The 15698-nt window shown below is 53.0% G+C and overlaps 1 protein-coding gene across 2 annotated transcripts in view; it reads right to left on the bottom strand.

Moving 5' to 3' along the window:
* DNAAF5 (dynein axonemal assembly factor 5) overlaps nt 1-15698 on the bottom strand; it is a 79903-nt gene that overhangs the window by 46957 nt on the left and 17248 nt on the right. For both annotated transcript variants that reach the window (XM_058434433.1, XM_032145954.2), the window contains exons 5-7: nt 7500-7732; nt 5652-5864; nt 489-632 (exon numbers count right to left, since the gene is read on the bottom strand). In XM_058434433.1, the coding sequence (XP_058290416.1) occupies nt 489-632; nt 5652-5864; nt 7500-7732 (590 nt within the window). The remainder of the gene's footprint in view (nt 1-488; nt 633-5651; nt 5865-7499; nt 7733-15698) is intronic.

The raw sequence follows: 15698 nt of genomic DNA, 5'->3' as shown, positions 1-15698 counted from the left end.
GCACGTGCCACCACGCCCGGCTAATTTTTTGTATTTTTAGTAGAGACGAGGTTTCACCATGTTGGTCAGGCTGGTCTCAAACTCCTGACCTCAGGTGATCCACCCACCTCGGCCTCCCAAAGTGTTGGGATTACAGGCGTGAGCCTCCGCGCCCGGCGACATGTGCACTATTAAACCCCACTCAAGTGCACAGGTTTCAAGGTTATGTCTTATTTCTTGTTTGCTTCTTTGCTGTAGACCCTAACATTAAACAGTTGTCTCCACTCCCTGATGCCAGAATACACTGGCAGCTGGAAGGCTGCCCCGAAGGCCGTTGCCCGGGGACTCACCGGCAAGGTTCTTAATCCCTGGTCTTTGCTGGTCAGACATGTTTGAGGCCTGGGGCTCAAGCACAGAGGGGATGCGTGGGAGACAGTTCACCTCACTTAGAGATGCCTTCCAGCTGTGAGCTCCACTAGGTCAAGCAGCAGCCACTGCGTCAGCCTTACCTTGTCCCTCAGGCCGGTGGCACCTGCAAGGGCCACTATGGTCAGCAGCACGTCCATGAGCTGTAGGCTGGCCGCGCCACAGTCCTCACGACACAAAGACACCAGAGCCTGCACACAGAGCAGCAGGCGCTCCAGGTAGAGGTCCTGGAAGAGACCGGTGGCACCGTCAGAGCTTGGTACAATTTGGTCGTGTCCCCACCCGAATCCCATCTTGAACTGTAGCTCCTGTAATCCCCATGTGTCCTGGGAGGATCCTGTGAGAGGGAACTGAATCATGGGGTGGGTCTTTCCCGTGCTGTTCTCATGATAGTAAGTCTCGAGAGACCTGACGTTTGTATAAAGGGCAGTTCCCCCGCACACTCTCTCTTGCTGCCGCCATGCAAAATGTGACTTTGCTCCTCCTTTGCCTTCCGCCATGATTGTGAGGCCTCCACAGCCATGTGGAACTTTGAGTCCAGTAAGCCCCTTTTTCTTTATAAATTACCCAGTCTCTGGTAGGTCTTTATTAGCGACATGAGAATGGACTAATACAGGGCTCCAGCCCCAGTGCCAGGGCTGACAGAGCCCGCCCGGGGCTCCTAGTCTACGGCTCACAAGGGGCAGCGGGCATGGGAGAGCCCTTGCAGGGACAGCCCCCAGGTGCTGGACGTAGGGTGCTGGCACGTCAACCATAAAAGGGCGTGCTTGTTGACGAGAAAACTGAACACAGACTGGGAGCTAAGGAATCTGTGCTTATTTTGTGAAATGTGAACAGGCACTTGAGCGATGTGGTCGAGCAGCTGCGTTAGTGATCCACACCACGGTACCTGTGAGGGAAATGAGGGCGCGCTGCATTATCTGCTTTATAACACACCCAAGTTCTCCCTGCCCTCCAAAGCTAAAAAGAAAAGTGGCTCCAGGCAGGCAGAACATGAATGCAAAGGGCTGGTCAGCACTGAAGCTGGCACACCTTCGCTCTGCTCCCTGCCCCTCTTCTGTGCATTTTTGGGTATTTCTATAACACCAAGTTTTAAGAAAGACAAACAAAATTTATGGTTTAAAGTGTTTCCTGATTGATGGGGAGGTGAAGTCTCAGCTCTGCACCTAAGGCTGCGCTGGTTGAATGGCTTCCCCTCCCGGCTCCAGCCTCATCCACTGTGAGTCAGCCAGGATCTGAAGCCTGCAACACAGCAAGCGTGTGCTGGACCCAAGAATTCCTAAAGCTTTGCGTATGCTTACTTCTTTCTAAATAAATTTTAACTTATTTTTTAGAGACAGGGTCTTGCTCTGTCGCCCAGGCTGGAGTGCAGTGGTGCAATCACGGCTAACTGCAGTCTCAAACTCCTAGCCTTAAGTGATCCTCCTGCTGTGGCCTCCCAAAGTGCTGGGATTATAGATAAGAACCACCACGCCTGGCCTGTATTTACTTCTTATAACGTCCCTCTAATGTCTATTTTATGTATGTTTCATAAAGTACAGGGTGAGTTAGGACACTGGCCATGTAATTTAAACACATGACTTATCAACAGTGCACGTATATTGGAGGCCTATGCTAAAAACTGTTTTTACTAATGGGGGTGTGAGTTCAAAAAAGTTTGGTAATTATTTGGCTAGACAATGGGTTGGTTCTACATTTCCTAATCAGTTCTAAAACTCTAAGCCTCATTCCCCACTGATGTAAATCATGAAAGACTAAACAAAACACTCCCTCTCTACTACAGCAGTGTTCGGTCCTTGCACCCTGGCCCCGCCCTGACCCACAGAAGACACGGAGCTGCGTGGCTCCATCTACCTCGGAGCTGGCGGAGCCGCGTGGCCCCGTCTACCTTGGAGCTGGCGGAGCTGTGTGGCCCTGTCGTGGCCCCAACTCCCACAGAAGCCACAGATTTGTTTTTATTCCATTCCTGATTTTTCCCACAGCCCAATTTCTCTAAGGCCTGTACTAACTGGCTGACTTCTGAGGACACTATGTGGCTAGTTTCTAGAATGATCTGTCATGTACATTTCAGGAGCTATCATCTTTTCGGTTAAAATCAAAAGGCAGGCGCGTTTAGAAGACACAGCCCCTCCTGGCTGACCACACCTCCAAGCGGAGGAACAAACGGGGAATCAGGCATCCTTTGCAGCAAGTGCCACCCTCCTGCACGAACGCGGCACCGTCTCTGAGGAAGTGACAAGACTTCACATTTATAGATTTCTCTATATTTGACCAGACAATTTTCAGTGTCTGCCTACATACAACACACACACACAGAATGAAAAAGAAAAAAGATACAGCAGGAAATAATTCTCAGTATTTTTTGAAATACTGAGTATTTCAAACATTGTTTTCTGAAATAATGTTATCTAAGATTGCAAAAGTTTTCAATTCAGAAAAGCACAAGAGACTCCTATTTCAACAATGGCAATGGCATCCCAGAACTGCTGGCTTCCCTGCCTGAGAAGCGAATTGGTGAGCTACCCATTTCCTCACTCTAGGCGCCTGTCCTAAACTCCTTCCCAGGAGACTCCAGCTCCTGTCCGTCGAGCTCCAGGGGCACCACTGGGCCCGAGACACCTGGAAGTACCTACTGCTAAAGCCAGATTTCCTGTGAACCCCAGGGCACGGAGTGAAGCCAGGCTTAGTTTAGAATACATTTTCACGGACTTCTCTGTTTAAACATGGGCTTTTAAAACAATTTCGGTTTGTTCTTGAAAGACATTTTTAACCTGTTCTCATAGCTACTGGAGAATAATTGTGGGAAACATAATCGACTTCCCAAATGACATGACACAAACAAAGCCTGGCCGGCCGCGGGAAGAGCACAGAGCCGCGGACCTGACTGACTGAGACCTGAGTACGTTCACCCTTTCTTGCCAAGTAAGTCTGTTAAGGAGTAAAACGGGGCCAGGTGCAGTGGCTCACACCTGTAATCCCAGCACTTTGGGAGGCCGAGGTGGGCTGATCACTTGAAGTCAGGAGTTTGAGACCAGCCTGGCTAACATGGTGAAACCCTGTCTCTACTAAAAAACACAAAAATTAGCCAGGCGTGGTGGCACGCGCCTGTAATCCTGGCTACTTGGGAGGCTGAGGCAGGAGAATCGCTTAGCCGAGATCGCACCACTGCATTCCAGCCTGGGCGACAGAGTGAGACTCCATCCCAAAAAGTAAATACATAAAAATAAATAAAATAAAAAAAAATTACCCAGGTGTGGTGGTGCACACCTGTAGTCCCAGCGACTCAGGAGGCTGAGGTGGGAGGATCAATTCTAAAACAAAAAAAATAAAAACAAGAGGCCAGGCGTGGTGGCTCACGCCTGTAATCCCAGCACTTTGGGAGGCCGAGGTGGGTGGATCATGAGGTCAGGAGATTGAGACCATCCTGGCTAACACAGTGAAACCCCGTCTCTACTAAAAATACAAAAAGTTAGCCGGGCGTGGTGGCGGGTGCCTGTAGTCCCAGCTGCTCAGGAGGCTGAGGCAGGAGAATGGTGTGAACCCGGGAGGCGGAGCTTGCAGCGAGCCGAGATCGCGCCACTGCACTCCAGCCTGGGTGACAGAGCGAGACTCCATCTCAAAATAAAATAAAATAAAATAAAATAAATAAAAATAAAAACAAGAAAGGAGTGAAATGTACGTCTTGGGTTTTCACTGTGACTGGCTCCTTGGCCAAAGGGCCGACACACGTTCGCAGCCTGGAAGGTTGAGGATGGCTTCCCAGCAGTCCTGTGTGACTGGACTTTGTCAGAAAGAGGTCTCTGTTTGAAAGATTGTGAGTAAATTTTTCCGCGATAAAACTGGAAGATGGGGAGCCAAACACACAACTGTGGGAAGACACAATTCCGTTTTCCTGTAACCAACACGGAGATGTGAAAACTACACTTTCTTTGCTATAAAGTTTGTGAGATAAGGATTTAGGCACCTGTGCACATTCTCAAGTTACGCCCTTCCAGGGAAAAATGCTTCTGGCTTGCAAATCTATGTACAGAAATCAAAGGCATCCTCAGAACACGTTGTGAGTAAAGGAAAGCGCAGAACTGACACAGATTTGGCGACGTGTTAAAAACGGGCTTTGGGAAAAGCTGGAACGTCGCTGAGACGCCATGAGCACACGGCCCGGCCCCCTCCCCGGCTCCCTTCCCAACCCCAGCTCCGTTTCTTTCCCTCTGTGTATTCCAGGAACTGCTTACAGGTTTCTTAAAACAGTTTACAAAAATGACTGTCAACAGCCCCACTTCTCGTTCTGAGGACGGAGAGGGAGCCTGACACAGGATGGGCCGGGCTGACAGCACAGCAGCAAGTCCCCGCGCCCCAGGCCAGCTTTGGGGCCAAAGAAACCGCCGGAAATGATCGAGCCGGAGCAAGTGCCGGCCTCCAGGGGCGAGCTGAGGCCCTCCCTGCGTGGGACGGCCGCCTGGTGGGGGCAGCCCCGTGTCCTAGAAAGATCTGGGGTGCTGAGTCCAACACACACTGACAGGGACCACTCACCTCCAAACAAAGCAAAGTCGTCACTTCTTCTTCCATGGAATACAACTATGGATTATTCCAAACAATTAAGCCCAACTACCCAGGCTGTTCCAGCTTCTGAGCTCAAGGATTTGCTGCTCAATTTAAAATTAAACAAATGTCTCTGGCAAATCCTCGGCTGGGCTGTGTGAAGCACAGCTCGGAACGCCAGACAGGGCTGATGGGGAACAGGCTGCCAGTGCCCCCCGAGGACGTGCGATCTGTGCAGGTACCGTGGGGACTGGGTGGGATGGCGGATGTGCGACCACGCTCCTCAGAGGTGGGATGACGTAGACCCCGCATCTACATCCAGCAGCACGGGCCAGCGGGTCCCGGCCGTGGACGCCTCCTGAGTCATCGAACACGTGAACTGTGGCCAGCGTGGCCAAGAAAGGGGCAGCAACGAATGTAAATGTGAGCGGCCGCCTGCGGCTGCGGCTGGCGCTGGGGCTCTGCACAGCGCAGGGCGAGGCCCTGGAACAACGGGTATTGGTGAGGGCATCCCGGCTACCGCAGGTGTTTCCGATGGCCCGGCCCGGCCTGGCGGCACAGAGCGGACCCGCAGACACGTCATTGGGTGTTTCCGACGGCCCAGCCCGGCGGCACGGGGCGGACCCACAGACACGTCCTTACAACGGCAGACGGCCGGGCAGGGGAAGCTCCTCTTTTTCAATCCCCCCTCTCCCAAGTGGTCTTACGTTTTCAGATGCCTGGCAGATGTGGGCCTGTGCCAGCTCTGTGGTGATGGCTGCCAGGTGCGGTTGGAGGGCTTCTCGGGGACAACCCCGCATGGCGGAGGCCAGCACCAGAAGGCCGGAGGCGGAAGGCGTCTTCTTCAGCGTCGATAAGATCAGCTTCAGAAACACCTCAGGGCTGACGAACGTCCCGACGAGCTCTGCGGATCTCGTACACTGCGAGAAACAAACATGAGTAAACTCAGAGCCAAACCCGAGGGTCTCAGCCAGGCTCCTGCTCTTGGCGCTGTGGCCTCCCAGACACAGCCGTGCACCAGACAGAGCCCCGTGTTAGGCCGAGTGAGTCCTTGGCACATGCTCAGAGCCCTCAGGAAAAGTACAAGTCCTGGTGTGACCTCAGAACGTCCCTGAGGCCAGGCTCACAGCCAGCAAGCCGGACACACCCCCCAGACAGTGAAGTCTGGCCCAAAGAATGCTGTGTCCCAGCTGCCGGGTTCACTGCACGCCCCTCATCGGACACCAGTGACCCAACCTTCCCATCACTAAGCTGATCAAAACACACCAGCCCCTCTGCACCATGGGATTCCACAGCAAATCAATACCCACCAGCCCCTCTGCACCATGGGATTCCACAGCAAATCAATACACACCCGCCTCTCTGCACCATGGGATTCCACAGTGGATCACACACACACCAGCCCCTCTGCACCGTGGGATTCCACAGTGGATCACAGTCTCCTGTCCTCTCAGCCTCACCCCGTGTCTCTTGCTCTCCCATAGGTTCCACAGAGAACTACAGACAATTTTAAATTCATGGTAGTTTTTGAAAAGTAGAAACATGACATGAAAATAACATGGAACCTGGAACATTTACTTTCAATCAGTCACAGTGATTTAGATTTTTTTGTTTTATCTGAGACAGTGTCTCATTCCGTTGCCCAGGCTGGATTGTAGTGGCGCAATCATAGCTCACTGCAGCCTTGACCTCCCGGGCTCAAGCGATCCTCCCACCTCAGCCTCCCAGGAGCTAGAACCACAGATGCACGCCACTACGCCCAGCTAGTAACAGTGACCTGGACCACTAAAAGTAAAAACTGCTGGAAAGGATTCCTTGCAATGGAATTTAAGGTTCAAGATGAGGATATTTTGAACTGAAACCTCAAGTCAAAGCTTTAGTTGTTCTCCTGAGCACTAGGAAGTGTCTTTGAGGGGTGGGTGTTAAGTCCTCATGGTGGTGACTGTAAGCATAGAGCGTGGCCTGGCCTAGTGAGGAGGAGTGGCCTGAGCACGGCCCACGGTGGTGACTGTCAGCACAGAGTGTGGCCCGGCCTAGTGAGGAAGAGTGGCCTAAGCATGGGACTCCCTCGTGCGTACCCACTGGTGCCGAGGCAATAACCACCAGCCGAGTGCGGACAGGGAGTGAGAAAGAAGACGGCACCAGGGACGCCACTCGCAGGACACCCTGCGCCTGGGTGTCCCCACAGCCCCTGCGAGGCCTGGAAGGGCCCTCAGGACAGCCTGGATGTCAATGCTGAACTCTGGGCATCTCGGTCCTTCGTCAGCAGCCCCGGCCCTGTCTGGAGCACGGCACGTTTACACAACACGCACCCAGCGCTGCACGCCCGAGTGTGCTTGAAAATGAGCATGAAAGGTTCACCCTCGACACACTGTTACAGGTACAGAAAGCAGACCGGCGGTTCCCAGGGGCTGGGCGTGGGGAGGGCCTGCGGCCCGGGGGTGAGGGAAACGCTGTCTTGGCTGCAGGACAGCCTCGGGCCCTGCACACCACAGAGGTGGGATCTTAAGCTCGAGTTAGAGCTCCGTGGCCACGGCTGGAATGCGGCCACTTACGCTGTGGACCACAGCTGCCTCCTCATCGGTGCAGGCCTGGAACAGGGTCCGGAGGACAACCTCCAGGTGCTGCGTGGCGTGGTCCTCTGCGTGCAGCAGCAGCACCGGCAGCAGCTGTGCCGACTTCACTCGGGTCCCCACCACCCAGTCGGTGATGTCGTGGCACAGGGCAGGGAGGATCTTGGAGAGGTTCCTGAAGACAAGCTCCCGGCAGCCCAGCACAGGGCGACGTTCTGGAATGAAAAAACAGAGAGAAGAATGAGAAATTCACAGGCAAAACCCCCACAACTCAAGGTATCGCACATCGCATTTAAGGGACACCTGTGAGTTTCAACCTCACCGTTTCAAAACAAGTCTTGGGGTGGACGCAAAGCTGCCAAATGCCCCTTTCGTTCAGAACATTCACACAGGCGGTGCATGGGTGCAGTCCTAGCACTGTGGAGGCTGAGGCAGGTGGATCACTAGAGCCCAGGAATTCAAGACCAGCCTGGGCAACATGGCAAAGACCCCCATCTCTGTAAAAAACAGGAAGATTAGCTCGGTGCTGTGGTGCATGCCTGTGGTCCCAGCTACTCAGGAGGCTGAGGTGGGAGGACTGTGCCACAGCACTCCAGCCTGGGTGACAGAGCAAGACCCTGTCTCAAAAAACAAACACTAGAGCCACACAGAGATGCAAGCAACACACTTGCCACATGTGCTGACGTGTATGACCAGAGAGACACGCCTGCGAAGCCGTCCCCATACGATCAGAGAGACACCTGCGAAGCCGTCCCCATATGACCAGAGACACGCCTGCGAAGCCGTCCCCATATGACCAGAGACATGCCTGCGAAGCCGTCGGCACAGTGGGGGTGACAGCCACGTCCTTCGCCCGGCTTCCTCTGCTCCTCTGCAGCGCGAACCCCACGGTGCCCCGGCACCCCCGGATCTGCTTTCTGTCCCGTGACCGGGCTGCACTTTCTAGAGCTTGACACAAGTGGAAGCCTGTCATTCACTCTCCTCCCTTCTCTGCTTCTTTCACTCTGTGTGGTTTTCTGAGGTCTGCCTGTGCCCGCTCCTTTCTGAAGCTGGGAAGTGGCCTGTTCTGGGGAGATGCCGGTTTACTGCCTGCTCCTCTGCGGAGAAGCATTCGATTGGTGTCCAGGGAAAGTCTGTGTGTCCTGTGCTTTCACTGTGCCGGGACAAATACCAGCTGTGGAAGGGCTGGGCCACAGGGAAGGTGCACGTTTAACTGTTTGAGAAACTGTCCAACTATTTTCCAAAGAGTTTGAGCCAGTCTGTGCTCCTTCCCACTCTCCGCGGCATGTGGTATGCTCAGTCTTGAACTGAAACCAGTCTGAGAGGCAGAGTGGCGTTTCCGTGTGCTTTTCCTTTGCATTCCCCAATGACTAACGACGCCGAGCGTCTTCTTCACGGGCTTGTTTGCCGCCTGTGTTATCTTCCCTGGTGAAGGGTCTTTCCAAATTGTTCTCTGCCCATTTAAAAAACTGGATTGTTTTCCTGCTGAGTTTCAAGAGCTCTTTCTCTGCTCTGGAGACAAATCCTTACATACGTCACCTCCAAACATCTCAGTCTTTGGTTGTCTTTTCGTTTTTTCAACAGGCCTTTGAAAGAGCAGAAGTGTGCATTTTGATGAAGTCCAGCACGTTGCTTTACCCTGTTACAGAGCGTGCTTTTGAGGACGTATCCCGGGAAGCGTGGCCTGGCCTGCGGTCACAAAGCCTTTGTGGTCACTCCGCGGTCTTTTGAGGACGTATCCCGGGAAGCGTGGCCTGGCCCGCAGTCACAAAGGCTTCGTGGTCACTCTGCGGTCTTTTGAGGACGTATGCCGGGAAGCGTGGCCTGGCCCGCAGTCACGAAGGCTTTGTCCTACCTCTGCGGTTCTGGGCTTTACCTTCAGGTCCCTGACGCATCTGGGGTTAATTTTTTGACTCCAAGTTCACCTTCTGGTGTATGAGTAATCCTATCTTTACAGCATCCTTATTAAAAGACTCCATTAAGGCCGGGTGCGGTGGCTCACGCCTGTAATCTCAGCACTTTGGGACGCCGAGGCGGGCGGATCACGAGGTCAGGAGATCCAGACCATCCTGGCTAACATGGTGAAACCCCGTCTCTACTAAAAATACAAAAAATTAGCCGGGCGAGGTGGCGGGTGCCTATAGTCCCAGCTACTCGGGAGGCTGAGGCAGCAGAATCACTTGAACCCGGGAGGTGGGGGTTGCAGTGAGCCAAGATCACGCCATTGCACTCCAGCCTGGGCGACAGAGCGAGACTCCGTCTCAAAAAAAAAAAAAAAAAAAAAAAAAAAAATTCAGAACAACTGTAAAGATAGAAATGAAACCATGACGTGTCAGGATTTCAAGGGTCTTTTTCTATTTTTAGAGAAAGGGTCTCACTCTGTCACCCAGGCTGGAGTGCAGTGGTACGATCACAGCTCACTGCAGCATTCACCTTCCGGGCTTAAGCAACCCTCTTGCCTCGGCCTCTCAAAGTGCTAAGATTACAGGTGTGAACCACTGCACCCAGCCTAAAGGGTATGTTTTAATAAGAAGAACAGCTTGTACCAGGACACCCCATTTTTAACCTTTTTCTGGTTATTTTTCTGTTTTTATGCTGTATTATGGAATTAGTTCCAAATAATTAAAATTCTGCTGGCTGTTTAAATGATCTTGTCGTTATTTTGTAAAAAACAAAAAAGGCAGGATGCAAACACACCTCTCTTCGTTGTTTTTTTTTTTTTTTTTTTTTTTTTTTTTCACCCAGGCTGCAGTGCAATGGTGCGATCTCAGCTCACTGCAACCTTCGCCTCCCGAGTTCAAGCAATTCTCCATTCTCATGTCTCAGCCTCCTGAGTAACTGGTACTACAGGTGCACGCCACCACACCTGGCTAAGTTTTGTACTTTTAGTAGAGATGGGTTTTCACCATGTTGGCCAGCCTGGTCTTGAACTCCTGACCTCAGTATGACAGGCAGGCGCCACCATGCCCAGCTGCACCTTTCTTCTGATGGCGATCCACTCTGGAAAGTTTGCAAAATGAGGGATGCGTGACCAGGAACAGCCGGGGAGGGGTCTGCTGACTGCTGAACAGAGCTTTGTGGGCACCTGGGCTTGTGGGTGTTTCCAAAGAAATACTGGCCGGTGCTGGGCAGGGGTACCCAAGGCCTGGACACGGGCCAGGACTGGTTTGAGGCCTGTTAGGAACTGGGCCCCACAGCAGGAGGTGAGCAGATGGTGAAGGAGCGTGACCGCCTGAGCTCCACCTCCTGTCAGATCAGTGGCGGCACGAGATTCTCAGGGGAGGGCAAACCCTCCTGTGAACTGTGTGTGTGAGGGACCTCGGTTACTGTGAACTGTGCGTGTGAGGGACCTGAGACCCTCCTGTGAACTGTGCGTGTGAGGGACCTGAGACCCTCCCGTGAACTGTGCGTGTGAGGGACCTGGGTTACGTGCTCCTTATGAGAACTGAATGCCTCATGATCTGAGGTAGAACAATTTCAACCTGAAACCACTCTGCTCCCTGCCCCAGCCATGGAAAAACTGTCTTCCACAAAACCAGTCCCTGGTGCCAAAATGGCAGGGGACCGCTGTTTCTGGGTACAGCCAAGCGTTGCTGAACGGTGGGGGTGCGTTCTGGGAAACATGTCATTGGGTGATTTCATCGCTGTGTGAACGTCCTACAGTGACATACACAAGCCTGGATGGCGCAGCCTCCTACGTGCCTGGCTGTGCGATGCCTGGGCTGCGCAATGTAGCCTGTGAGGCTCCTAGGCCATGAACCTGTGCAGCAGGTGACTACACTCAACACGCAGACACTGCAGCACGGACGGTGAGTGTTTGTTTCTAGACACAGAAAAGGTACCGGAGAAACACAATGTTACTATCTGAGGGGCCACCCTCCTCCATGTGGTCCTTATGGACTCAAACGCGGTTACGCAGCACATGGCTCTGAACATGTTCTGAAGCCTGTTCTTCTATACTTAGTATTATAGCAGACATAGGCTGGGCATCGTGGCTCACATCTGTAATCCCAGGACTTTGGGAGGCCGAGGTGGGTGGATCACCTGAGGTCAGGAGTTGGAGACTAGCCTGACCAATATGGTGAAACCCTGTCTCTACTAAAAATACAAAAATTATCCGGGTGTGGTGGCAGGTGCCTGTAATCACAGCTACTTGGGAGGCTGAGGCAGGACAGTAGTTGCTTGAACCTGGGAGGCGGAGGTTGCAGTGAGCTGGGATTGCACCACTGCACTCCAGCCTGGGTGATAGAGCAAGTCTGCCTCAAAAAGAGAAAAAGAAGTTCCTTCTTCTGTAACACCCCCGGCTAACTCAGAGTGGGTCAATGCTCGTGGGACCTTGCTGGCTTCAAACGATGCTAACCAGCTTTTCCAGCCCGTTTGCACAACGTAACGTTTCTGACAATTTCCATTCAAGCTTCCATCTTTCCAAACACACAGATGCAACACACAAGCAAAGCAGAAAGGGTGCGAGCTCCGAGGCAGAACAGGAGAATGGAGGGGAAGGCTGTCACATGGCAGCGTTCATCCACAGGGAACCCTGCTCACTTCTAAGTCAGGCTTGAAGAAGAGCCAACTCTGTCCTCCTGTGTGAAAAGCTCTGGCCGGCCACTCACCAGCACCAAGAGACGCTTTCCTTTACACTCAGGCATTGCCAAGGAAAACAATCTTAACAGAGGAAGAATCTCAAAGCAGAAAGGACTCTGGAGCTGCTGTCACCAAGCCATCTGCTGCTGGCGGCTGGCAGTGCGATCGTCAGATACACACCAGGCGTGAACATGTGCTTCCGTGTGAGAAGGGAACTCTGTTCAGGGAAGTGACTGACTTGAGGACGGTAAGTGATACCCTCTCAACCCTCCCAGCACGAAGCTTGAGTTTTAAGGCGGAGGTTTCAGTGCTGTTAATGGAAACTTACGCTGTGTCTGCAAAGCTAACGACAAATTATATGGTACGAATTATATTTCCACGTGGTGTGTGCCTTATTTTCTTAGGAAACAGGAAAACTGGACTCTGATGAAACTTCAGATCCAGGCCCATGTGAATTCCTTATTGATGGGTCATTACCACTGAGCACCGCCTGCGTTAGCAGTGGTCTGAAAATATTACCGAACTTTGCCTGTTCACGCTCTCGGCAACCCAACCACATGGTTGGACTGTCCGTTCTTGCTGGTAGGACAGGAGACGCAGCCACTCATCAGCTCGCTGGGTGCTCACAGAGCCACTGAGCCTGGCCCACTGCCTCTGGGTGCTGGGGATGGCAGCAGACAGACTGGGCCCTGGAGCGAGCGGTGAGGTGAGCACAGGGCCCGAGTCCACCGAGGAGAAGGACCACCTCCACTGCGGTGGGGGGCAGGAGGAAGCAGAGCCGGGGGGATGGGGGGGCAGCTGCCAGAGCTCTGAGGAGAGGAGTGGGAGCCGGAGCTGAGGCCCTGCTGTGGAGCCTGAAACAGTCTGATGAGGGACCTGCATCCAGGGCATGGCAGGGGTTCTCAAACTCTGCACTCAGAAACACAGAACTTGATTTAATGGATGGCAGGTCTGAGTGGCCACCAAAGAAGACGTATGGGTGCGTAGAAGCACAACACAGCACAGGAAAAGGCCCCAACGTCCTCTCATTTGGGAATTGCAAACTAAAACACCATGAGCCACCACTGCACACCAACGGGACACACTAAAAACAGCAAACCCCACCAACACCGTGTGCACCACTGCACACCAGCCGACACACTAAACAGCAAACCCCACCAACACCATGGGGCACCACTGCACACCAGCCAGACACACTAAAAACAGCAAACTCCACCCAACATGCTGGCCTGACTGTAGCACCTGGAAATCTCGTCCAGTGCCCGTGGGGATGTGACATGGTGCGAAGGGTGTGGAAAACAGCATGTGGTGAGTTTCTAATAAAGTAAGGACTGTACCTATGGCCCAGCAACCCCAGGCCTGCGTGTTTATCCAATAAAACACTCTCACAAAAACCAGTCTGCAAGTGTTTACATCAGCTTTACCTGCGATGGCCAAAAACTAGAAAGGACCCGAAAACACCGCTGCTGGTGACCAAACGGTCCATCCACAGGACGGAACGTGACTCACGCGAAGAAGGAAAGTGCTGCAGACACAGGTGCCATGCATGAGCCTCCAACGCAGAGAGGAAGGAGCAGACGCCAGCAGCCACGCTCCCACGACCTCATGCACGTGACATCCTGGAAGGGACACACAGGACGCAGCCCACAGCAGCAGTGCCAGGGTCCAAGGGCAGTTCTGGGCAGTGGAGATGCCCACATGCGGGGGACAGAGGTGGTGCTGCTCAAAACTCACAGAGCTACAGCTCTGAAGGGTGAATGCAGCATGGTCCTGGGGGGAAGGGATGTCACAGACCCTGGGCATGGTGGGCAGGGGAAAGGGATGACACAGACCCTGGGCACGGGGGGTGGCGGCGGCAGGATGGTAAGGAGGGCGTCACAGACCCTGGGCATGGCGGGTGGGGGAAAGGGACGACATAGAGCCTGGGCACGGCGGGTGGGGGCGGCAGGACGGTAAGGAGAACGTCACAGACCCTGGGCACGGCGGGCAGGGGGCGGAAGAACGGTAGGGAGGGCGTGTGCTTGGCAATACAAGGCCAGTGCAAACTTCTGAGGAAGAGACTCAAATAATCTTCTGATCTGACATTTAAAATACTGTAGAAAAAAAATCTGAGAAATTGTATTTAAAATTCAAATCTACAGACTGAAGTAATTTGAGAAGAAAATGCCAAAAATCTAACACAACGTAGTGCTTATGTGACTCTGATTGTCATTCAATTCTAAATTTACTCTGCTCTACTTGAAACAAAAATTCTGTGCCTAACGACACTCTCTACGCCTCGGCATGGATAACTAACTGTGTTTCTGTAATTATCAGTCAGGAACATTCCCAAGTCCTTGAACCAATTCTAAATCAGGCAGCCTTGAAACAGCCTGTGTTTCCACCACAGGGAGGAAGCCCCTTCCGGGAACCTACTAGCAGGGCCAGACAGTTGGCGGGGGCAGGGCAGGATGTGTATGTACATGTGTACATGTATGTGCACACACGTGTACGTGTGTGCGAGGATATGTGTGTACGTGTGTGAGGACGTGTACGCATGTGCAAGGATATATGTGTATGTGTGTGCGAGGATACGTGTGTATGTGTGTGCAAGGATGTGTGCACACGTGTGCGAGGATATGTGTATGTGTGTGCAAGGATACGTGTGTACCCATGTGTGAGGATACGGTGTGTGTGCAAGGATGTGTACGTGTGTGCGAGGATGTGTGTACGTGTGAGGACGTGTACACGTGTGCGGGTACGTGTGTACGTGTGTGCGAGGATATGCATGTACACGTGTGCACAGCTGTGTATGTGTGTACGTGTGCATGTGCATGCATGTGAATACGTGTATGTGTGTTTGCGTATGCGTGTGCGCCTTGCTCTGTCTTCTCCCTTACCACATTCCAAAGATTGTGGATCGTACCTTCCAAAAACAGTCCCCCCGACCCCCCACCTCCCTCTTCAGTGCACAGCGGGAAGGACTGGACTCTCCTGGGTCTTGGGGACGGCCATTCCTGCCCCACTGACACCTGAAGGGTCTCTCCCACTGGCTTCTCAGTGAGCACATGGAGAACGATTTGCCACACAGCCTGGGCTCCATGTAGCATGAATTAGGCAGACAGGCTGGACCCTCTCTAAGGAGCAGCATCTCCTCATCGGTGAGGAGAGCCCAGCTGAAATCACCAGGAGCAAACAACCCACAGCTTAGCTTCTAGGTCCGACTAGCGCAGAAGCCCACCCCAGGCGGCTTGAGGGAGAGGCACTGACAGAGAACCACAGCACGCGTGGGATTCCACTCCCATCACTGGTGCGAACACAGAGTGTGAGTTCAACAGTGAGTTCGTAAGTGGCCTCATGTCTAAGTTCCGCATTTTAAAACGGATTGAGTGGTCCAGGCGTGGTGGCTCACCTCTGTAATACCAGCACTTTGGGAGGCTGAGGCAGGCGGATCACCTGAGGTCTGGAGTTCGAGACGACCCTGGCCAACATGGCAAAACCCCAACTCTATTAAAAATACAAAATTAGCTGGGCGTGGTCGTGCGCGCTTGTAATCCCAGCTACTTGGGAGGCTGAGACAGGAGAATCGCTTGAACCTGGGAAGTGGAGGTTGCAGTG

Source organism: Hylobates moloch, unplaced genomic scaffold (genome assembly GCF_009828535.3).
Source record: "Hylobates moloch isolate HMO894 unplaced genomic scaffold, HMol_V3 SCAFFOLD_24, whole genome shotgun sequence".
Classification (NCBI taxonomy): domain Eukaryota; kingdom Metazoa; phylum Chordata; class Mammalia; order Primates; family Hylobatidae; genus Hylobates; species Hylobates moloch.
Note: the sequence above shows the minus strand (reverse complement) of the source record. Positions and strands in the feature narration are given on the sequence as shown.